We start from the raw sequence: 23,575 nt of genomic DNA, 5'->3' as shown, positions 1-23,575 counted from the left end.
CACATACTTCCTATCTCCATTTGATCGACGTGTCAGAGATATAGATTCAGATACAAAATGTCAGACGGTTCAAACTATGATTACCTTTTCAAGGTATGTCATCTCACTCGACTTTGCAGCTGGCTGCCTTCTTGATGATTATCATATTGATGATATGTTCGTGGATAGGTCGTACTTATCGGTGACTCAGGTGTCGGTAAATCGTATGTCTCCACCTTTTCTTGACGCAGCGATTTCCCGCTGGCTCTAATTTCATAGAAATGGTACTGATCTTGAAATCATCTCTGGTTTCGAAATATGACAGCAATCGTGAGTCAATAGCATTTAGCATATTGCTATATCTATACTCGGACGCTCAGCTAATCTAATTTCTTTTTTTCCAAACCTCCACAGTTCTCTCTCGATTCACGAGGAACGAATTCAACCTAGAATCCAAATCTACCATCGGTGTAGAATTTGCTACTCGAAGTATCAATGTTGATGGAAAGACAGTCAAGGCTCAGATCTGGGATACTGGTGGGTGAACGCGGGCAAAGGCGTAGCGTGATGCTGATCTACAATACAACAATTCTCTTTTCAATTCTTCCACTTTATCATTGTATCCGGAACATATTATTCATCCTTATCATTCAACATATCGTTCGCCTACCTACTCGCCCAATAATAGCTGGTCAAGAGAGATATCGAGCCATCACCTCAGCATACTACCGAGGAGCCGTCGGTGCCCTACTCGTCTATGATATTGCCAAACACTCAACATACGAGAACGTCACGAGATGGTTGAAGGAATTGAGGGATCATGCAGACGCCAACATCGTTATCATGTTGGTCGGGAACAAGTCAGATTTGAAACATTTGAGAGCGGTTAGTACGGACGAGGCTAAACAGTTTGCTAGTGAGTTGGCCATTCTCGAGTCTCGAAGTAACGGAGATGAGTAATTGGATATTGTTCGGTGGGAGCAATCGGGGCAATCAATGAATGGGTCAATCTGGTGTGAAAGGGATTCATGTGTAATCGCCTTTGATCGAGAAACATAATGCCTTTTTTCTTTGTTGGTGATCATGGAACCTTTAATAGGGGGACGGAAATATTTAACAGCTTGAAAGCCTTGTTATAACGGAGCTGGAAGTGCATATGTTAACTGGAACTTACGTGCCAACTTAGCCGAGAACGGTCTCTCATTCATCGAAACTTCAGCTTTGGACGCATCCAACGTAGAGTCGGCTTTCCAAAATATTTTGACTGGTGAGTGGATCCTAAGATCTGGTACTCGACGTTCAGTGTAGCTGACAATGTTATACATCATTTCCCATCGCCCATTTCTTCAATTAATTGTATACATATCTAAACCTTCGATCTCTACATTGAAAACCGATCAACGAAATCTTAGAAATCTACCGAATCGTCTCTTCCAAATCACTCGAGTCGTCCGGAGACGTCATCAAGCCATCTGGAGGTGAAACTATCTTGGTCACTCCGACTGCGGACGATGGAGGTGCTAAACAAGGTGGAAAATGTTGTTAGAGTGGATTGCAGAAGGGAATGAGAATATAGATTTGTTGTTGTTGGTGGTGGCAGAGATGTTGTATATCCGAAGACCAGTAGTCATTGATTTTCATATAACCGATTGGATCCCTTATCTTACAGTCAGTGCAAGGGGATCAAATGGTATACTGGATTAGGGATATACTCTATCTGAGAGGAATTGGAGGAATTGCAGCAAGTTCTGGATTTTATGATTAACATATTCATCTATTCTATCTTTTCTTTCTTTCTTTCGTTTCTTCTCTCTAGTAGTTCTTACGGATGATTCATATCTCTCTCTTTTCTTTTCCTCTTTCGCTCTGAAGGGGAAGATGAGACTCCATGTATAACATATATATCAGGCATATCATAAATGACGCATTGATCGCCTTTCGATGAACCTCCACTTGACCTTTCCACTCTTCCCAAAATTAACAACAATTCATTCCCTCATCCTTGCTCATCCTTCTCTCCCCTCCTTCATTATTTATCTTGTTCTCATCGACCTCTTCTATTGGCCATATGAGTGTTGGGTCTTGAAATCGATCATATCGACATATCTTTCCTCTCACATAGCGAGGTCATCCATTCCTCTCTCTCCCACTTTCGATCTTTCAACATGTCTTCTTCTTCTTCCCCTTCAGCCGAAGCAGGGCCTTCTACACCTTCAAAACCAATGACATTCGCCGACATCAACTCCGAGTCGGAATCGCCCATCAAGACTCCTTCGTCTGTCAAGGTAAGCAAGAAGCAAACTGTCGATCAGCTCAAAAATGGTCTGAGGGAATTGGGTTTGGACACCAAAGGGAAGAAAGAGACTTTATGGCGGTGAGTCAAGTTTTCTACCTAAATAGTGGAGTGGAAGAGAGGAAGATTAGATTCAGAACTCAGTCTATCACTCTGATCTGCATACTGATTTGATCTGATCTGATTCGGTGATATGCCATCAGCCGACTGGTCAATGCAATTCATAAAGCTTCATTACGAGATCCCCTTAACGACGATTCAGATGACGAAGAATACCTCACACCTGATTCAGATACACCAATCAATATACGTATCCTGAAACAGACATATAAGAGTTTCCTATGTTTCGATGTGGAAGCTACTTGTAGACCTGGTAAGGAATTTGATTGGCCTAATGAGATCATTGTGAGTTGGCTTGGTGATAATCCTCAACCGTCGTTTGAGAAGGGGATCAAGTAGATCCCATTACACATGCTTCATGGGTTCATCTCCTTTTCTTTCATCCTCGGTCTAGGCTGACGTTGCGTTCGGTTGTCAATTAGGAGTTCCCAGTTGTCCTTCTTCAGTGGACAGACCCAGACCCAACAGGTAAAAGGGTACTTCACAAAGTAGATCAATTCAGATCATATGTTAGACCTACTTGGAGTCCAATCTTGACGGATTTCTGTAAAGATCTGACTGGAATCTCTCAGGTAAGTACACTCATAAGCCTGCATATGTGTGTGAGAACCATGGCCGGCTGATTTGTATTTGATGTATAATGATAGGAAACGGTCAATAAATCACCGACTTTCCCTCAGATGCTTAAGGTATTCGAAAAATGGTTAGATAAGTGGGATCTGAGGGATGATAAGGGTTTGAAAGATGCCTTGTGGGTGACTGATGGAGTGAGCTTACTCTTCATGAGACGGTTATGATCGGGCTTAGCTGATTGTGTGTATTTTACAAAGCCTTGGGATTTACGGTGAGCTGAGAGTAATGACCAGGTTCTTGGTGATTGCCTTGCCGAAAGCTAATATATCAATTGACTGTCACTTCTGATCTAGTGATTTTGTAAGTAGACGAATGTTACCATCATTACACCGATGAATTGTTTATAGAACTCACTGACATGCTCAACTACTACCTAGGTACCCAAACAACTCCACATAACACCGCCTAACCCATTCCCGAACTACTTTCATGGTCCATACCTCAATCTCAAATTTGCCGTCCAATCTGTCCTTTCAGAACTCCACCGCCGGTCATCGTACGCTGCTGAACACCCTAAAGATCCACCCAACAAACGCGCTTTGAGCGTCATCACCACTTCGAAAGTTGGTCAACTGGAGAAGAAGAATGGGAAATCAAAGGATTACGGGAAAGGCAAGGGGTTTTATTTCAATATTCCTGGTATGTTGGAGGTGATGGGCCTGGGAGGGTTTGAAGGGAGACAGCATTCTGGGTTGGATGTGAGTCATACTAATTCCTTAGATATTGCAGATGGTGCACAAGTACATGATCTACTTGTTTCGCTGCTTATCATGACAACGCATATGCACTTTGACCACATCAACTCGTCGCAGAGCTGATCATCATCATAGGACGCAACCAACATCGCCCGTATACTTATCGCTCTATCAGAAAAGGACGTGATATTCGAACCGAACGGGATCCTCCATCCACCAGGAAAAGGGAGGAGATACCCCTGGATGGGCGAAAGGGGTGAAGTCAACTGGGAAGATTGGATGAGTACGAATAAACCTTTGGAAAAACCCACTAGCGGTGGAATTGATGAGGCTAAAGAAGCTTTAAGTGGGTTTGGAAAGATAAACGGGAACAAGGTGGAGAAGATGGATATAATGGAGGATGGAAAGGATCAAGTGGAAATCAAAGATGAAGAAATGGCGCAGAAATTACAATCGTTGGTGTTGGATCCTGCACTTGTCGATGAGGATAATCGAACTACGATCGTAACTACGACCATTATCAAGGACAAGTCCAATGCAAAGCTTTGATCCCTTATATCATGTGAATGACGAAAATGCTACAAGATCAGAAGGTGAAGTATAAGGGACAGGGAAGGCTCAACTTTATGGAAGAGCTCATTCTCTCGACTATGTTGTAATTATATAGAGACACCCATATGAATTTATCTGGTGGCAGAAACGGGATACCTTGCAGGTTTGTATATACATGCTATCAGGTTGGGCATCGTCACCTCCTTACCCTCTTCATCATCCGGATCAGGCTCGTACAGACGATTCTCCTAATCGGAATCTAGAAATTCATCTTGACGACTTACCTTCCCCCTTCCATGACCCAGAGATTGGGCATCAGCTGGTTGACCAATCCCAATTCTTCGCTTTGACGAGTGACTACATTCATCGAGACCGCCGACACCACATCTTGGTTCCTATCATTGAGGATGTTTATATCACCGTTCAGTCTGGCCCACATTCGACGATAGTCCAGAGGGGTCAACCGTGAACCTCCATGCTCTGTGGTGGGGCCGGAGGTTGAAGGGGAAAGATTTTGGAGGTAGCGCAATCGAAACCAGAACACAAGGGGGACGAATCCAGGTCGACCTCCAAGGTTCTGCAATGTGAGCTGCAGGGACTTTCCAGTGTTTGTCCTGATCCTCAGATGGAAAGTGTTAGCTGGTGGGTGATTGGGTAAGATGTTGACTGGGAATGGAGGATCTGAAATGATCTCGGAAACGTATCGCTCTCGGCACAGCTGATCGAAAAGGTTTCGAGAGACCGGGAGATCGGTTTCTAGATGGTGCTATGATGAAGCAACCATGAAGCTGTCGGTGGATTGTCCACAGCCGGGGGTGTTCTCCCTGTGCTCACGAAGACACGATGGAAAGAGGGAAGCGGGTGCAACCCCCATATGATGCGCACGATGGTGAGGGGGTTAAGGGACGTGGCAACCCCGCATTGAAAAAGGTTACAACTCTACGATATGACATACATAGATCCCAGCGAAATCTACGTGAGAGCTTGAAGCATACGTGTACAGTACCTTGCTTTCGCGGGATGAGCGAAATTGGAATAAGGGACAGAAAGAAGTATATGAATGAGAAAATATCCTATCTATATACAATAATTTTACAACAAACAAGATTCTCTGGAGATGATCTGCAGATCCTGCGGATGATCAATCGGACTCGGGGACTTTGTCGCGACTGACGGACAGGTAGGTAAGGTATCATGGTGGTGAATTCGGGTTTGGTCGTATATTAGATGGTACGTCGTTGTACGAGCGATATGATGGTTGATACAGCGGAGATTGAGCTTGAGGATATGATTGATGAGGTAGACCTTGATATACCCCGTTATATCCTCTTCCTCTATATGTCGGGTTGTTTGTATATGTGCCTCGATTCCACGTCAAATGTTCATTTCTATTTTGAACATACCCATCACTGTATCCATTTCCGTTCCCATATGCACCTCTTGAGTATCCGAAATTCCCTCTACCACCCCTTCCTCGGTTCCGTTCTACATCAACTCTTCCCCTTCCTCCTCCCCTTGTAAACCCAGACTGATATCCGCGATTGTGATTCTGATATCCCCCACTTCCATTCTCAGACTTGAATATTTTCCTTTCTCCTATTTCCCTCACTCCCTCATTTTCAACCTGTTTCAAAACCTCTTCTATCCTATCCCTCGTCCAAATCCCATCAATAGGTTGGTCTTGCTCCGGCAATTCGTACACTCTATCAAACCCCTCTGCTTCGGTGGGTATAGGCGGTCTATACTGGCTTCTCATCTGTCGCAACACCCTCAGACCAGTCTCGAGATCAGGTATAGTAGGATGATCAGGTCGGTATTCTAGTCTCCTTTCAAGTGTTGACTGTGAGACGGAAAGAGTCAGAGCGTATATCGTAGGTCGAGGATGGATCGAATATGCTATATTCATGAAATGACTTCGTTGACTATACATTTATGAGGTATCACATCAGCTTCATAATTACCACTGTACCAGAATGCCACAGTTACTGGCTATCAGTAATATAATGACAATGAGAGAATACTTTACTAACATGGGATCGAAATCTACTCTGTCTACTACTACGTTATGCCCCTCTCGCAGAGCTTGTCTCACTACCGCTTCGCATTCTTGCCTTCGTCTATTGAGAGCATCATCTTGAGAGGCTCTGACCCATTTTCGATATTCACCAGTCGACTGAGAATGCGAGACGAGCGCTTCTGAAAAAGTGGTTTTGCCCGAGCCTGGTAGGCCGATCAGGATGAGCAGTATCGGAGAGTCTTGGACTGAAGAGATCATGGAGAAGCCTGGATTGGCTAACAGAGCGTCTTGCTGAGCGAAGTCATCGATCTGAGCAGTATTCGTCGATGAGACTGGTTGTCCAAGTTGACTGCTCGTTGAGGAGGTTGTAGCGACACTCTGCTCGCGGGATACGTCGATGTCGATGGTCATGATTTGGCTAGAGAGTAGGTGGTGAACATTACAGTTCAGCTACACTGTCTCTTCAAGGTCATAAGGTATGAGATACACTTCGATCTGGGATTGTGAAACACCCAAGACGGAATAGTTGAGCGGAGTCTTAGCAGATAAAACTCTGACATCCGGAGACAGTCATCTCTTCATGTTCCACGTCATGACATTTGGTTGTAATCTGCTTTGTTGATACGGGACTGATATGATATGATATGATATGATGGCCTTCGGGCACGGGGCTAGAGTCGTCGGACGGACTCGGCGATGCTCATGACAGTGCGTCCCTTCACTTCGGCTTGTCGACCTCATGATTGAACCGCTATACATATATAAGATCATGCCTCGATACCTTGATTCCAGGTCTGCGGTAGACGAGACCAACAACATAGGCCCCCGAGACACTTTACAAACATGTCCAAGGTAATCATCACGGGAGCAACAGGTAATGGTAAGTCAAGCTCTTCCCTTCATACCACTTCAGGCCGTCATACGAGCTTACTTTCATCTTCTTTCCATGTGTAGCCGGCTCAGCAGTGTTGACTGCTGCCTTGGCCTCACCAGGTATTTCCCAAATCGCAGTTATAGCTAGAAGACCTCCGTTCGAAGAATCCTCAAAGATCAGATTCATCCGATTTCCATCAGCAGAACATCCAAAAGGGTTCGACGAGATGCCGCCGTCGCTGGTGGACGAGTTGAAAAAAGACGGATATGAAAGTTGTATTTGGGCTTTGGGAATCAGTCAGACCCAAGTTAACAAAGAGGACTATATCAAGTGAGTGATTTACCAAAGTCCCTCCGTCATCCATGTCATGTCATCCTTGGGATACGGAATGTCATTACTGATCACCATAACAATAATCAATCACCAGGATCACACATGATTACACTATCACCGCTGCCAAGGCATTTTCCAATCTCGGTACATCTGAAAAACCCTTCAAATTCATCTACATGTCAGGAGAAGGGGCGAGACAGGACGAAAAAGGATATGCCATCTTCTCTAAAATCAAGGGACGTACGGAGAAAGAATTGAACGAGATGAAGAGCGATAAGTTGGATGTAGTAAATATAAGACCGGGAGGTATCATACCTACACCAGAGGTCAGTATATCCCTTTCTTATTGCGGTCCTGCGCTGATATTATGTGGGTCTCCGCTACAGCACCGACAACGGATGAGTTGGTGGATGGGACAAGGTTTCCGACTGATGGGCGCGATACTTGAACCTGTGTGGCCATCTGGCGTCATTAGTTCGTCTGATCTGGGGGTAGCTTGCATAGGCTTAGCACAAGGTAAAGCTTGGGATAAGAGAGATAGGGAAGGTGTTATTGCCAATCCTGCGTTGAGACAGATGGCTCAGGATTGGGCTGGTGATTATACGATGTAATGTGGTACCAAATATGTGTAAGTACATAGTTCAAGTGAATGTACCGTTTGATAGCAATGCATACACTAATACAGTTCAAATATCGTGCATACATCCATATTCCATGTCACTTATGATAATCTCATAAACGTTTTCTACTCCATGAGCATATCGTAATATATTCTGCTGACGCGCTTGCTTTTCGCCACTCACACCCACGTTCATCTCCTGCCCACACACGTTCATCGTCGGTACTCTTCTCTCGTATTTCATAGAATCTTTTGAAACCCACTGCATACTCGTTCATCGTCTCATACACATGCTTGGCTCCTTGTCTTTGAGCGCACAGTTCTCCTTCACGCTAAATAGCCTTGGGGTGCAGTAGGTGGAGATACCGGACCGCTGTTGGACGTACCGTTTAGAGCTATTCGGTTACTTGATACGTTAAGAAGACGAAATACACCACATGTATTGATATTCCTTCCTGTCTTGACCTTGTGCATATCACTGGCTTACTGAACGCATTTTCGATATTGCTCATCAACTGAGCGACAACAACTTGACACTAAGATGTCAACGCAGACTACCACCGAGAGTAAACCTCTAATTGGGAAAGCGGGTTCTCTACTACTCATCGCTGGCGGTACGACAGTCCTAAGTAGCAAGTGAGTGTCACTACCTAATTGATTCTCATCAGTTTTCTTCGTAAACCGCTAATCCATGCATGGTTCGTAGAGCAATCCAAGTGAAAATGGAAGAAATTGCTTCTCACAGTACAACCATTTTAGCAATCCTCTTACCTCTGCTCCTACTCCCTCTCTTGCTTTACACTCGCTTGGCGATCCCACTTCGATTCGCCTACAACTGCTTCATCAAACCGTTCTTCGTGCCCTCAAAGCATCTGATCAGTGCTCAAGATGCCCACAAAGCGAAGCTCGAAGCGTTCTATTCCGGACAAGCAGACCTGTATGATTCCACTAGAAGTTCTCTCTTGAAAGGAAGAGAGAACATGTTGGCTTTATTGGCTGCTCATCTTAAAGCTCAGCCTGAACCTTTATCTTTACGTCAGTCTGGTCAGGGCAAGAAGAAGATCTGGGTGGATCTTGGTGGTGGTACAGGATGGAATATCGAGAAAATGTGAGTGATACAGCTGTAGACTGTCATATCGTACTTGCTGATTTCTTTCGGGGAAAAGGGATGAATATCTCCCTTTGACATATTTCGATTCCATTTACCTCATCGACTTATGTGAACCTCTGTTGGAAGTTGCTCGAGCGCGAATCAAAGCTAGAGGATGGAAGAACGTCCATGTCCTTTGCCAAGATGCTAGTAATTTCGTACTCCCAGAATGGGAAAGTGGTGAGATGGATCCTAGAGGCAGTTTGAGAGCTATCACCATGAGTTATTCACTTTCTATGGTGGGTCAAACCGATCGACTTCTTCTCCCGAAGACGGATTATGTCAGAGACTGATTGGGGGGTTTTGTGTGCATTTAATTAGATTCCACCTTTTTATCAGCTCCTGGATAGATGCGATCAAGTGCTGGACCCTCAGAGAGGTCTGATGGGTGTGGTAGATTTTTATACTTCCAGAGATGGAGGTAATAAGGAACGTGTAGGTGAAGTCTACTTTAGTTTCCATACTTTAGCATGACGATAGCTTTACTGATGAGCTGGATTGATTCACAGGCGATCGGCACAGCCAGTAAAAGGGTATCATGGTTGGCTAAGTGGTTTTGGGAATGCTGGTTTTCCCTCGATGGTGTTAACCTTCATGCATCGAGAAGAGGTAAGCTCAATCATGATCATCGGGTTTCAAAACAGTTAAATTGCTGGGTTGTTAGACTATCTTGAATATAAAATGGGTACTATCAAAACTTATAATGCTCGTAATAATTTCCTCAACTCGTGGTTCATCCAAATTCCCTAGTGAGTGTATTCTCACCTAATGTACAAACTGAGAAATCTACCCCAAGCTCGTGCTAAATCCAATTGCACAGCTACGTCTTCGTAGGCTGTTCAAGAAGACGAGATGCCTCTCTCGCCCTCGAGTCGTTCACCAAAGAAGCTGGGAATCAAAAAGGTTTGAACACGTTTGGTTTGAGAACACCAATTTCACCCTTTGGAACACCGCCACTATCATCACCCGATACGTTCGGTATGCCAAATTTAGATCTGGGTCCAAGCGCTTACAATAAGTCGGATACTCTCATGAAGGGCAAAGAAGGGGAGATCGAGATGCAGGAGACTTTGGTGGATGCTGGTGCACCTTTGAGTCCCTTTCATTATCATTTGAAGAAGGCGAGTGTTTCCAGCTTCTCACATCCTACTGTGATAGCTGATACAATTGTGGCGATTGATAACTCAGGCTTGGAGAGTACCCTACCTAGAAGAGAAAGTACACGAACAATTCCGAACTCATATATACGGCTGGGTAAGTCGTTTCGTGCCAGAACCTTCTTCATCAAAATCACCGCTGATCTGTTCGTATTGTGTGGTGCCATAGACATGGGAAGATCCAGCTGTTGACGTGAAGAAATTAAAAATCAACAAGGACGATCACATTCTCGCTATTACCAGTGCAGGCGATAATGTCCTACATTATGCCCTGGCAGCTAGTCCAGCAAGGATCCATGCGGTAGACATGAACCCCTGTCAAGGTCATATACTAGAACTGAAGCTTGCCGCCATCCACGCATTGGATTATAATGATTTTTGGTTATTGTTCGGTGAAGGTAGACATCCGGAATTTAGGAAACTGCTTACCCAGAAATTATCCCCTTATCTCTCTTCGTATGTTTTTCCTCTTCCCTATTCTCTGCAAAAGTAAACGTTGTTGAGAATAACGTGATTTGCTATAGACATGCCTACGCCTATTGGCTCTCTCATGATACTCAATTCTCCCGAAACTTCTATTTCCGAGGATATTCAGGATGGGCTCTACGTCTAGCCCAAATTGCATTCTTCTTATCTGGCGTACGAAAAGATGTCAAGAAGATCTGTAAAGCCAGTTCGACAGCTGAACAGGAGCAAATCTGGAATAAGAAGATCAGACCAGTCTTCTTAGGTACATGGATGGTCAAGTTGTTTCTGGGCAATCCGTGAGTTGGCCAAACCCAAGTAGGCAAATCACTTTGCTAACTCTTATGCGGGATACACATAGAATGTTCAATTGGCACGCTTTGGGTGTACCTCAAAATCAAATGAACTGTTTCCTACAAGACGGTACAGTCGAAGATTACATCAAAGCTACTTTGGACCCTATCCCCAGACTGACCACTCTGAAAGTAAGTTTCAGCAGCTATTCGTCAATAATCTGATGCTGCATAATACCAGCATGGGGTATTGATAGACACTTGGAACCGTATCTAGGACGACAACTATTTCTTCTTCCTGTGCTTGAACGGTCGATATACCCGATCATCATGTCCTGCATTTCTCAAGCCTGAAGGTTTCAGAGCCTTGAAGAATGGTAAAGCGACTGATGCGATCAAGTCTCATACCGATACTATCCTCAAGTGAGTATTGTCTTCTTTCGCCCAGATTAACTTCTCGTCGACAGCCAAGACGGTAGATACAAATCAGAGAATATACCGTAGCTAATCATATCTTTTGAATTTGCAGTGTTCTAAGAGGATTGCCAGATGGGAGTCTCACCAAGATAATCGTCATGGATTCTATGGATTGTGAGTTGCAGTCGCCTACACCTCGCGGCATAATCTGGCAATGCTAAATTATATATCCATCTTTATCATATCGTAGGGTTTGACCCCATTGATCCTTCTACACCTTTACCAAGCACCCCTTCCTCCGCCCTCGACACCCTCGACTCAACACCCGAAGCATCCCTGGAACATCTCCGTTCCGAGCTGGACTACGAGATCATCGAAATGCTACGTGTCTTGTCGGTTGGCGGTCTCGCTATATGGCGATCAGCGGCTAAAAGACCATGGTATATCCAAAGATTCCAATTGGCCGGATTTAAAGTTCAGCCTATCGATATTAGGGAGGATGGACAGGCGATAGATAGAGTCAATATGTATGCTTCCTGTGAGTCGAAGTCTTCCATGTCTGTAACTTAGGTGGTTTAAGAAGAGAACAGGAGGCTGATGATACGTGTTGGGTTTATGTAGTCTGGAAAGCGGAGAAAATAGCATGAGAGGTCATGAAGAATGGTACGGGATGTAGTGGAGAGAGGCTTTGGCTCGTTGGCGAACGCTGGGAAATTAGTTGGGATATGTTGAACAGGACCGGTAGATAGTTAGAGTGCACCAGGGTTGAAGCCCTAGCATGGACGTATGAGGCATGAGCATATGCATAAATGAATAGAAGCAAGCAAGCACAAGTAACAACCTTTGAATTCGCCATACTGTAAAGGGTGAATAAAACGTAGTACAACAGTTCATCAGACATTAGAGGTAACAAGGGAAGAAAACAAGATTATAAAGTACAATATGGACATTCCTAAGAAATGAAATAAAGAGACAAAACAAATTAAACCGCACTACACAGTATACAGAACAGTACATTAAGTTTGACGATAGTAATAGAAACCTATTGCCAAAGCGATGATAACGATAGTGATTGAAACTACGAAGGGAACACGACGTTCTTCGTCTTCATTTTGATTTGCGAACCGATCTATATCCGTCGATAATGACGATGCTGACGATGACGCTAAGAGATGTCGATTCGGTTTCTTCGGCGAAGAAGAACCGAAATCGTCCAAGATATTCTTATCCTCATCTGCATTTCCATCCATTTGTCCATCGTCTTCTACTGGATTTGTACCGTTCTCTCTGGTTTTGAGGTCGGTTTTCTTCTTCCTACACCAATATGAACTAGGTCTCATCCACTTCATAAAGAACCATACCTCCCCTTTGAGCTGATAATAACTCCAAAATAGCGGTCTCCAAAGATATCCTGTACTTTGCACGGCGATATTGATCGAGTTATCCCGTAAGACGATCAAATTGAACAACGAGGTCAAGTTGTCATTCGTCTTTTCTTGTCTGATCAACCGATCCAATTGTGATTGTTTGGCCAGATTCTTTTCGAGATGTTCTCGCGTCCATCGCCGTACGCTGTCTTTCCTTTTGATCATCATTTCAATCTTGTAGATCAGATTTTCCAACTCATTTTTGGTACGTTCTTTCTCTTTCCCCATATCTTTGATTCTCTCCTGGGCGAACGAAATGACCAGTTCTGCCTGTTTGATCGGATCGACCCTCTCTAATCCGCTGGGATCGAGATATGTTCTTCGCGGTCTGTGTCGGATGGGGTGATTCAAATTGGAATGAATAGGTGCCAGAGATGCGTTCAGGGATCCTTTACGACGTGGGACGTTGATACTTTGAGACCTAGCTTTGCGATTATTGGCAGAGTTCGTTCGTTGTCGATGTGCCAAATCCGATCCGCTGTCATGACTTGTCGTGAATGACCTCAGCGGCGGTAAAGTATCTCGATGTTCATCATCTTCGGTTGGTTTGGCACGACCAATATTACCATAGATCGCACGTATTGGGTCGATGCTGGACCAATCAAGCTCGATATTGGCAGCGATAGCAGCTTCGTCTCGGACAAAGTCAATCTGAAATAGATATTGTCGTATGGCGTCGTCTATACTAGCGATGTTGGCATTCACATTATCCAGTTTTTGACGCGCAGAATCGAGGTGTCTGCGAGACACCAGAAAAGACATTATGAGCCGGGTCATTCTCTCTTCAAGTAGACAACCACCTCCATATCGCGTCATACGGTGATAGGGAGCTTTCAAGATTAGCAGAATAGCAAACTTACTCTACACGCTCTGCGTAGATTTCATTCTCCAACTTCCTGATCCTTTCCCTCGCTTCAATCTCCAGCCGAGTCTTCCTGTCAACTTCCGCCTGTCTTTCTCTAAAAGCCGATTCTCTCAGTAGGGCAGCCTCCAACGCTAAGAGTTCCTGCTCTCTTTCATCCTGTTTTATTCTTCCTGTATTATTCGTAGCTAAACTAGCTTCTGACCGTCTGTATAATCTATTCGTATGATCATCGAAGGATGATAGAACTTTTTGGCCTTTCAGGAATAATTTACGTAAATGGAATTCTTTATCTTTTGAATACTCTTCATCGGTAAATTCGCCACCTGTTCCTGTTCCCCCTGGTGTACCATGTCTCCTGAAGAAAGCATTATCCCTGTTACGTCCCAAAGAGGAATTGACGGTCGTCCTACTAGGTTTGTTCGACATCGGGGTATGGTACTGACCATTGTTCACGTGTGGTGAAGGGGCTGAATCCGAACGAGTATGAGTGTGATTGGGATTACGGATTTTGCTATCTTCGATATGTTGAGTTTCACCTTCGTCTCTTGAGGGCCCGGGTGGGTTACGCTGCTTTTTGGCCACATGAGATAGTTTCTCAAAAGGTTGTTTGAGGGCTTGCGTAAGTGAAGTTGGTCCAACAGCACTCAAGCTCTGATGACTACGATGGCCGAGCTGATGTACAGCCGGAAAGGTGTGTAAGTACACCAGCACTGCGATCAGACAAGGGGGGAAATTGGGACTTACTCGAGTTCTAGTATGAGCACCTGAGTGTATATTATCCTCTGTGCTTGTAGTCCTCGTTAACGGGGCGTTGTCATCACCAACTATACCTTCGACATCCATTAGAGAAGCATTACTAGCCGTCTTGACGCCCATCCGATGTCGATGAGATTTTTTACTACTATCGGCTATCGAACTTTGATCATCTCTTCTAGATTCTGGTCTTCCATTGTCTGTCGGGGGAGGAACCACCCTGTCCTCATCCTCAGTCAGGACTTCTACATCAGGACGAGACTTTCTAGGAGGTATAAAATAGTTGACTTGTCCCTTAGCAGCTTTATAAGCCACAATATCATCGACAGAGTATCCCCATCCCTTCTCATATCGGTGTTTTTGATCACGAGATTTGTTGTGGGGTGAAGTATCGGTGGTTTTCCCGAGTGAGCCTAATGAGATCGACCGATTGCTCTCGATGGATTTCCGAGCGCCATATCGATTGGAAGATCCGACACTCATGGGACTAGTGTGTATATTACCGCCAAAATGGCTGCCCCTAGGAAGACTGTGAGGCGAAGCATGATTGGTAAAACCTGATGTATCGCTCTGGTTAGAATGCTGGTATCCCTGCTGTTGATCTTGTTCCCACCGCTGACGAGCTTCGATTTGTTCTTCCGTTTTAATCCGCCAACGGATGACTGCAAGAGGATTGAGCTTGGGAGGGTCGTCTATGCCTTCGTAGACGTGAGAATAAAAGGCACGTAATCTTGCTCCTTCTGTATAGGCTAGACGTTCTGCCGCCGGGTGGGCAGCGACTTGAGTCAATGCGCGGAACCGACGTTCTAGTGGAAAATTTCAAATCAGCTTTATTCTCATGATGATAACAGCACGCCTTTAACCTAAAGACGGAACTCACCTTGAGCCAGTTCTTCATCCCTTCTCTCCTGCTCTAGTCTCCTCCTCTCAACATCTCTCTCATACCTTTCTCTTTCCCGTAGCTTCTCCTCTTCCTTTTGCTTATCAGTCCTGTGATCTTTATGCAGTAAGTTGTGATCATGTTTGGGAGGTACGTCCGCTGACTTCTTCTTCCCTATATGGAAGATATCACTGAGACGATTCTTCTTTTCCTTTTCCTTTTCCTTCCCATCTTTGCTTGATTTATCTGACTGTATAGTTGGCATCGAAGGTAACACTGCTGAATCATTCTCCGTTATAGCTGGAAGAACTTCGCTAACATCGTCCAACTCTTGTTCTGGACTACCTTCGTCAACCGAGGGAACAGGTAAATGGTGAGTGAAAGGTACATGTCCACCTTGACCATCTGACAATAACCCGCCCTTCGAGCTGGCTCTTCTCCGATGCACAGTCTGCATATCCGGAGAAGGATGACTATCTATACTCTGTCTCTGACGAGGTGAGGATCCCCATGTCGATCGTGTGGGAGGAGCAATAGTACTGGCTACAGACATAGTCCTCTCTCTACCATGGTTGTCGGAACTTGTTAGAGCAGGAGGGGCAGAGACAAGATAAGGAGATCGATGGGTAGGCTGGTCGGCCCCCGGAGACGTAGGTCGAGTATTAGGTGGAGAGAAGAAGACAGAATTTGACCATTCATTGAGATTGGCAGGTCGACTAGCTGGCGCATGAGGCGAGTTCATGAGTCGTAGAGCAGAAGAAACGTCAGAGTCGCTGAGAAGGTTTCGAAGTTGTTCTTTGGCAGAATCATGCGTTAGCATGATAATATACCACTGCAAAGCATAATACCGCCATCTAACCTACCTGGGTTCAGAGCCATATCCTGCATTCCTCCGATACCTAAACCCAGGCTAGCAGCTAAATCACCTTGTTTTTTCTTTGTGGACTCTTTCTCCTTCCCTTTCGATCGCTTACTTCCCTCGGGACTGCTACTTCGTTCTTTCAGCATCTCAAGACTTCTTCCTCTGGAGATCTGAGATTTGCCATTAGGTGCAGGGATGGTAGATTCGATGAGAGGAGAAGATCTAGCAGTTGACAACCGACTCGATCGAGGTGAAGATCCATTCTGCAAAGCGAAATACGAATCTGATCTAGAGTTGGGCAGTTGCGGAGTGATCTTAGGAGGAGAAGCGGTAGCGGCCGCAGTAGAGCGGAAAGATAACATCCTAGAAGGAGGAAGACCTTCTTTCGATGATCGTTTCCTTGGTCTTTTGTGATCTTCTTTATCTTTCCTTCTTTTCAATTCTCTACTTGTGCCACTAGCATCAGAGTTCTGCCTTTCTCGACCGGTTGGACCTAATAGACTTCTCGCTCGGGGCCTACTAGGTCCCGCAGCGGCATTCTCTGACTGTGAGGGGGTATTTCCTCCTGTACCAGTACCGGTATCTTTGGTAGATTGATCGGTAGTCGATTCATCCCCCTCACTATCACTACTAGTCTCGAACCCTCCTGTCACCCTTGATGCTCTCTTGCCATTGGCGATCATTGATCCTGAGCGATGTCTGGAATTGACAGGAAGAGTTTCCGACCATACTCTCCGATCCTGCGATGATCTCGTCTTGGGTAATCCAGGTCTAGGAGATGATGGTGAATCGTTCATGCTTGGGAAAGGTTTCACCATCGAGCTAGATGACGATGAAGTCGCTGATGGTAAGGGTGCTGATCTAGGTGGAGAGGGGATAGTGGAATTATGTAATGTGGATGGATGAATAGGTTGATATGAATTGCCAATCGTCATACTGGCAGATCCATTGGCATGCGCAGGCTTGAGCGATGAATTGGAGGATTGTCGTGATGGAGAAGGTTTAGCGGTAAGTTCAGGAGCCTGATCTTCTAGGTCGAAATGTACGGTGGAGTGTTTTGACGATACAGAATCTGAATGAGGTCTAACACGATGTATCGAGGTAGATGTGGAGGACCGACTGATACCATTTGGGGTTGCGCTTGTGTCACTCTGAGTGGGGACGATGGGAGGCGGAGGAGGGGCCCTCACGCTTGAAGATGCCATGGCGGACGGTCTCGCTTCCGTCGTTGTTGCTGCTGATACTGGGGAAGGTAAAGCATCTTCTGATGGCGTGATGGAGGAGTCTATCGTGATAGTACGTCTAGGAGAGCGAAGCGAGTGAAGGGGTCGTATGTGTGGGAAGTCGAGAGGGGATGGATGCGAGAGATGGATGACACAAGGATACACAAAAGGCAAGAAGGGTTGGCCAAGAGATGAGCAATGAGATGATGATGATGATGACCAACTGCGCACAGACCACCTCCCCACCACGTGCACGTGTCGGATCACCACCATACGTCACAGATTAGCACTGCTTGCTTGAATATCTCCTTTTGTTTACGCATCTCAACAATTTATCGATCTTCATCCTCAACCATGTTTCTCTAGATACCACTCCCAGTCTCATAGCATGACGACCTCGACCCCTTCAGCCGATACGTGGATATACGATCATCTGCACAAAGTTTATTTCCACCCTCTATCCAATTCTTATGCTGTTCCTGACCTGACGACCGGTCAATGGAATTACATCCCAGCGAGTGATTTTCAATCCGCCTCGACCTCACTCACTCAGCTGCAGACTGTCCAAGGACAGACACCGAGAGACGAAGAGAAGGAAGAAGGTGAGATCGAAGATGATATGGGCTGGGGAGGATTGATGGATCCTGATAAACTCGCTCAAATCGAGAAGGATTCCAAATCGACCTCAAAGTCTAAATCAGCATCACAGTTACGAGCGAATGGACATGATTACAAAAATGGTACGGTCCATGAGAAAGAAAAAGAGAAGCATCCTTCATATGTAGTACCATACGATGATCCAGCCCAGTACTCTTATCCCTCAGATGGCAAGGACAATGAAGACGAAGAAGAAGGAAACAATCGAACTAAAGAAACTCCTGATAATATTTTACGATTGGTCGTCGTTCAGTCGAAATGTCTGGATATCGGACAGGTTGTGATTATAGATGCTCGAGAGGGTGGTATACAATTAGGAAGGGACAGATGTGAGAAAGGTGGTCAAGCAAGAGTGAGATTGAGGGAAATGGAAGTTAGTAAAACCCATTCTGTTATTTATTGGGGTAAAGGTGGAATTCCACAAGAAGACGAAGAGGAAGATGGATGGTGGATAGTAGATTTAGGTAAGCTGTTCTGAGATTCATATATCGTTCATAGTGTATCACGAGCTTATATGTCTTAAATCGAAATGTAGGTTCTACACATGGTACCTTCCTATCCAATCCATCGACCGACAAAACGAAAAGAATATCAGAACCCAAACACTCTTCAAAACCCCATTCCATCCACCATCTAGCAGAGATCAAAATCGGTAGTACCACATTCTCAGCACACATACATCCTTCTTGGCCATGCGATGAATGTACAGTGAATGGCAATAATGAGATTTTACTCGATGATGGTAAACCTAAATCTAAACTCGATACCGTCACTATGCAAGATCAAATATTCTCAGATCATGAAGTACCATACGCAATGGATTCGTCACAGAAGAAACAGAATAGAGAGCTAAAACGGAAAAGGGAAATGGCCCTGTTGAAAGATTCCCTATTGAGGCGAAACGAGGTATCGTCAAGTAATGATGAGAGGGATGAGCCGAAGAGGGAATATTTAGATAGATCAGCAATGCGAAGAAGATTACATCCTTCCTCACCACCGAAATCTCAATCTAACTCTGACAGAGCTACGCCAGATCGGACTGAAACTCCTTTGACCCCATCCTTTGGTGGCGATGTGTCGAGAGAACCTACTGGACCATCAAAATTTGCTAGTTCTATATTAGCCAATCAAGGTTGGATCCCCGGCACGGGTCTGGGCAAATCCAACCAAGGTAGAGCACAACCCATTGCAGTGGAAATGCGAAATGAGAAAAAGGGATTGGGTGCTCAGAATAGTAAAGCTGCTGTGGATGATGGTCAAGCTCAAGGCGATTGGAAGATGCGTGCTAAGCAGAGGAGATGGGAGGAGTTGTCTAAGAGTAATGCTAATTAGCATCAATTGGATGGATGATGGTGATGTCCTATGTTGCAAGTTGTAAAGGATAAGTAACAATTTCGTATGTTGTACCATACCATGGATGAAGAAGACCAGGACTGATGCATTTGCATCATCGGATATCAAATCAATAACTTATAATGAACGATACAAATGGTATTTTCACGACACTCTCATCCTACTTCACGAGTTCAACCTATCTGTGCCAATCCTACTCTTCATACTCTGCTCCTAAATTCGATCCTTTGGCATAATCGATCAATTTTTTGACTCTCTCATAGACCTACATATACAAAGCACTGTCAGTCATGTATAAACCCTCGCTAGTAGATATCTCGAGTACTCACAGTAAATACGATTGCTTGACCAGGAGCCACTCTCAATACTCTAGGTGTAATACCTTTATAAAACGCTTTGGCACCTTCATTCTTGAACATGTCCGAAGTGACTTTGACTAATCTCGACATGGCTGTTTCACCTGGAACATGTGACGCTTTCTGAATACGTCTATGCATAACAAAGTGTGTTAGTGTACAACCCCCTTGAGGAATGTTGATTTTCAATGCATATTGTGGGAAGGTATGAAAGTAAACTCACGTTTTGATAGTATCAATAGGAGCATTGGAGAAAGGACCCATCGCCCCCGAAACCAAACCAAGAATCATCGTTTGCCAACTTGGTAAAACGGCTGATTCCTTGTACTGAGGTTGGAATTCAAAAGCCCATTTTTTAAACTGTTGATACGCAGTGAAATTCACACCTTGGTTGGTAGCTTGTCTAAGAGCTGTGAGTGATACACCTCGATAGAGGGTTGAAAGACCTTCTTCACGAACGATAGTGAATGCTGCGTGGGCTGCGTTTCTATACACATCGAGGATGACAAAACAGTCAGCATTTCAAGCGATTATTGAAGCTTTAATGGAAGAGCATGTTAAGTAATTTACCTATATCGTGGTACGTCGAGAGGATCGGCCAAAGAATCTAATTTACAAATTCCCAAAAATCAGTTCAAATCCTTCGACACTCTTATACCTTGCGTACGAAAGTCTGGACCAATGACTCACGCTGTTGAGCTTGTAATCTGATTTTTATAACTTCCATAGGAGTAACCACCGCAACAGCTTCCGTTGCACCCGCTCCCAAGCCAGCTAAGAACGTAGCGGAAGGACTGATCTTCCCATCAGGAGACGATAACCACCCTTTGTATGCTATGTAGATTGACGGGTATAATCAGTTTGAATACTTACCACCACTGCGTTGTTCAAGGCATCGTCTTCAGTACGAAAGGACTATTACACTCACTCTCAAAAGATGCAAAACGTATAGCCATCTTCGGTACTATACCCGATATAACGGCTCCCAGACCTTTGTATAGACCTAGGGGCGTTTCTCGAGCTGCGATTTGTCGACCAGTAGCGAAGAATCCTAATGGTTTGAGCTGTTATCAATCCGTATTGGATCAGCTCAGAGTGGAATGTCTCAATCTTTGATCATAATGAGAAGATTAAGCGAGATGCAGGACAAACTCTATTACTCACCCCTTTCAGTTTCCTAGATTTACTCAATTGCATTCTAACTTTTATAGTATCCAGCGGATGACTATATTCTCATAGAACGACCGTCAGCTTTTCATTCACTACACGATCAAGTACTGGTCCGTAACAATAACCATGATGACAATCAACAACATCGACTCACCAAGCCAATGCTTCGGCCAGACCTGCTACTCCTCCCGCTATCAAATGAGTCGATAGTGGGATCTTCTCTTTCTTCCCTGTTGAGCTGGAAGACGGTGTGACCCTATCTCCCGATGCTCCTCCTCCCATGGGTTTGGATGTTGATGTTGACATTCTCTAAGTTTATGGATGAAAGGGAAGATGATTGAGGATCAAACGGTACTAAGGTGGTAAGGCTGACGGCGCTCCAACTACAATAAGGTATTGCTGATGTTACAAGATGAGAAGGATTTCCTTGACTACTTCTCGAGGATCTGACTATATTTCTCCAGGGGTGACTTCAGATAAAAACAAAGACAGTTACATCTCAGACTTTCAACCCTCTCTACCGAAGTCCTTATATACGGTTCACTCACTCGTGTGAAGTCCTACTCCCTCTTCAAATTCAGTCACAGCTTCGACTTTTTTCCATTCTGTTTACTGTCTGACACTTTAACTCGAGTGAATGACTGAATCACCCGGTCACTTGATCTAACCGGTATGACACAAAGCCATAACCGGTGTTTAAGCGGGTACAAAAGTACAAGATCGGTTTTACTCGGTATGCTATGCTCACAGCTCATTCATGACTCGATATTCATCGTAAGTCACTGTATGCATCGACGAGAAGACGAGAAGATTGTGATATGTCTGAAAGGGAGAAAAATGTACATGTCATGTATCCGTGTGATGTCGGATCGAATTATAATGCGAGTATATATGAGAGCAAGACAAAAAATTCCCGATATGTACCTACACCCAGACCCTACTCAAATACCTCTAAAATCTACAACGATATATCCCAACATACTATGTACCACACACTAACAGCTACACTTCTGACTCGCTCCTACCATGTCCCTAAGACTCACACTATCCCTCCTTCGTTTCTTCCTCACGCTCCCATAAAACGCTGTGGACAACCTCGAACTACTGCCCACTGCTCTCAGCTGCCTCTCGCCGTAACTTATACCTGTACCTGCCGAGTCGGGGTCGAGGGTACCAGCGTCTATAGCGGATAGAATCGTTCGACCAGCTAGGAGGAAAGGTGTCATGACATTCGTACCATTTAAGGAAGATACTTCGACAAATAGTAGTCCTATTCAAAAGGTCAATCTACGTGAGCTGTCACATCGAACGAAGACCAAAAAGGGGCAGCTCATCTACAGAGTAGTTAACGTACCATTCTCCTGAGCCCACCTTGACCCTTCGGCATATTCAACTTCCCTATCTTCCTCTTTATCCAATTTATTCCCTACTAACACCATCACCAGATGAGGTGAAGCTAATGCTCGACAATCCGTTAACCATCGACTCAGATTGACGAAGGACTGCCGTCTATTCAGAAGTTGTCGTTATCAGCTGCATTTTTTCGATCTGTGTGCAACAAGCAACTGAACATACGATGTTATATCATAAACTAGTATAGCTCCAGCCGCTCCTCCTGTTGCGCACAAGCGACAGACAGGTCAGCTTCTGACCCCTTTATTTGTAATTTCGATACAACAGAGAACCTCACGATAGTACGAGCGTGTCACACTTCTGAATCTCTCTTGGCCTGCTGTATCCCATAGCTACATAGTGAATAGCGGGAATCAGTACTTGTATTCCTATTTCACTTCTCGGGTCGGACGCGAGTCGAAGTTTAGTGAAACCTCTACGTATCTCTACTCCAAGTTTCATCGCCGACAAGGAGCATGATAACGTTTGAATGTTGCATCACTCACCTGCAGCTTTATATTCCTATCGCCTATCCTCAACGTCCTCGACGAGAATTCCACTCCTATCGTATGTGCAGAGTTTTCCTTGACTATATCCGAAGGAAAATCAGATAAATCAGCTTTGAAGCCCAGCGATTTATATCCACCTAGAATGAATCGGCTGATTAAGGTATTCGGAATCTTACCCACATTGTTCATGTATACAGTGATATAGCAAGCATGATTTCCCCGTTCCAGCTTCGCCTGAAAAGTGTAAGATGGACAATGATAAGCTAATAGCGGTGGTCGCCCTCTTTCGAGGCGATAATGACGATACTAAGCTCACCTATCACGATGAACTTGAATAGGTAGTCTATGTCACCTTGATCACATCAACATCCACCTTACTGTCATCTTGACGGTTGGTAAGACGAAAGAGGCGAGACGAAGTAGTAAGGCTTACCGTACGCTTCTACCAATTCTGTACCTTCGTGATCCATCTTTCTATCCTAGGTACTGGCGTGCTATGGAGCTCCTAAGCGGTCGAAGTTGTGTGCGAAT

At 44.7% G+C, this 23,575-nt stretch overlaps 9 protein-coding genes across 9 annotated transcripts; 5 read left to right on the top strand and 4 right to left on the bottom strand.

Annotated features, from left to right (window-relative positions):
• Positions 1-57: 57 nt before the first annotated feature.
• Positions 58-1,525, top strand: L199_004283 (uncharacterized protein; the record flags this gene model as incomplete). The annotated part of the gene is made up of 6 exons (XM_064890011.1): positions 58-93; positions 169-196; positions 394-516; positions 668-895; positions 1,166-1,246; positions 1,392-1,525. The coding sequence occupies 6 exons, from the start codon at positions 58-60 to the stop codon at positions 1,523-1,525; spliced, it is 630 nt and encodes a 209-aa protein (XP_064746083.1).
• Positions 1,526-2,144: 619 nt separating this feature from the next.
• Positions 2,145-4,269, top strand: L199_004282 (uncharacterized protein; the record flags this gene model as incomplete). Its single annotated transcript, XM_064890010.1, has 8 exons — positions 2,145-2,353; positions 2,476-2,677; positions 2,815-2,964; positions 3,040-3,159; positions 3,223-3,236; positions 3,319-3,325; positions 3,403-3,723; positions 3,856-4,269. The coding sequence occupies 8 exons, from the start codon at positions 2,145-2,147 to the stop codon at positions 4,267-4,269; spliced, it is 1,437 nt and encodes a 478-aa protein (XP_064746082.1).
• A 1,195-nt stretch (positions 4,270-5,464) lies between these two features.
• L199_004281 (uncharacterized protein) lies at positions 5,465-6,700 on the bottom strand (the record flags this gene model as incomplete). Its single annotated transcript, XM_064890009.1, has 2 exons — positions 5,465-6,194; positions 6,303-6,700. 2 exons carry the CDS (start codon positions 6,698-6,700, stop codon positions 5,465-5,467), a joined length of 1,128 nt encoding a protein of 375 aa, XP_064746081.1.
• Positions 6,701-7,132: 432 nt separating this feature from the next.
• L199_004280 (uncharacterized protein) lies at positions 7,133-8,107 on the top strand (the record flags this gene model as incomplete). Its single annotated transcript, XM_064890008.1, has 4 exons — positions 7,133-7,169; positions 7,244-7,493; positions 7,591-7,822; positions 7,883-8,107. The coding sequence occupies 4 exons, from the start codon at positions 7,133-7,135 to the stop codon at positions 8,105-8,107; spliced, it is 744 nt and encodes a 247-aa protein (XP_064746080.1).
• A 549-nt stretch (positions 8,108-8,656) lies between these two features.
• L199_004279 (uncharacterized protein) lies at positions 8,657-12,244 on the top strand (the record flags this gene model as incomplete). The annotated part of the gene is made up of 15 exons (XM_064890007.1): positions 8,657-8,751; positions 8,822-9,223; positions 9,282-9,504; positions 9,587-9,700; positions 9,775-9,874; positions 9,930-10,014; positions 10,086-10,386; positions 10,454-10,519; positions 10,592-10,878; positions 10,947-11,186; positions 11,249-11,372; positions 11,458-11,603; positions 11,710-11,771; positions 11,848-12,135; positions 12,219-12,244. The coding sequence occupies 15 exons, from the start codon at positions 8,657-8,659 to the stop codon at positions 12,242-12,244; spliced, it is 2,559 nt and encodes an 852-aa protein (XP_064746079.1).
• Positions 12,245-12,613: 369 nt separating this feature from the next.
• Positions 12,614-17,589, bottom strand: L199_004278 (uncharacterized protein; the record flags this gene model as incomplete). Its single annotated transcript, XM_064890006.1, has 5 exons — positions 12,614-13,763; positions 13,885-14,561; positions 14,634-15,448; positions 15,523-16,317; positions 16,386-17,589. The coding sequence occupies 5 exons, from the start codon at positions 17,587-17,589 to the stop codon at positions 12,614-12,616; spliced, it is 4,641 nt and encodes a 1,546-aa protein (XP_064746078.1).
• Positions 17,590-17,995: 406 nt separating this feature from the next.
• Positions 17,996-19,596, top strand: L199_004277 (uncharacterized protein; the record flags this gene model as incomplete). Its single annotated transcript, XM_064890005.1, has 2 exons — positions 17,996-18,728; positions 18,800-19,596. The coding sequence occupies 2 exons, from the start codon at positions 17,996-17,998 to the stop codon at positions 19,594-19,596; spliced, it is 1,530 nt and encodes a 509-aa protein (XP_064746077.1).
• A 214-nt stretch (positions 19,597-19,810) lies between these two features.
• L199_004276 (uncharacterized protein) lies at positions 19,811-21,449 on the bottom strand (the record flags this gene model as incomplete). The annotated part of the gene is made up of 8 exons (XM_064890004.1): positions 19,811-19,882; positions 19,947-20,106; positions 20,197-20,460; positions 20,544-20,580; positions 20,664-20,807; positions 20,902-21,037; positions 21,138-21,198; positions 21,298-21,449. 8 exons carry the CDS (start codon positions 21,447-21,449, stop codon positions 19,811-19,813), a joined length of 1,026 nt encoding a protein of 341 aa, XP_064746076.1.
• Positions 21,450-22,138: 689 nt separating this feature from the next.
• On the bottom strand, positions 22,139-23,514 carry L199_004275 (uncharacterized protein; the record flags this gene model as incomplete). The annotated part of the gene is made up of 8 exons (XM_064890003.1): positions 22,139-22,413; positions 22,498-22,652; positions 22,719-22,758; positions 22,834-22,888; positions 23,042-23,124; positions 23,225-23,278; positions 23,361-23,387; positions 23,478-23,514. 8 exons carry the CDS (start codon positions 23,512-23,514, stop codon positions 22,139-22,141), a joined length of 726 nt encoding a protein of 241 aa, XP_064746075.1.
• Positions 23,515-23,575: the final 61 nt, after the last annotated feature.

The sequence above is a fragment of the Kwoniella botswanensis genome, chromosome 1 (genome assembly GCF_036426115.1).
Source record: "Kwoniella botswanensis chromosome 1, complete sequence".
In the NCBI taxonomy this organism is placed as follows: domain Eukaryota; kingdom Fungi; phylum Basidiomycota; class Tremellomycetes; order Tremellales; family Cryptococcaceae; genus Kwoniella; species Kwoniella botswanensis.
This window is presented reverse-complemented; position numbering and strand designations above follow the sequence as displayed.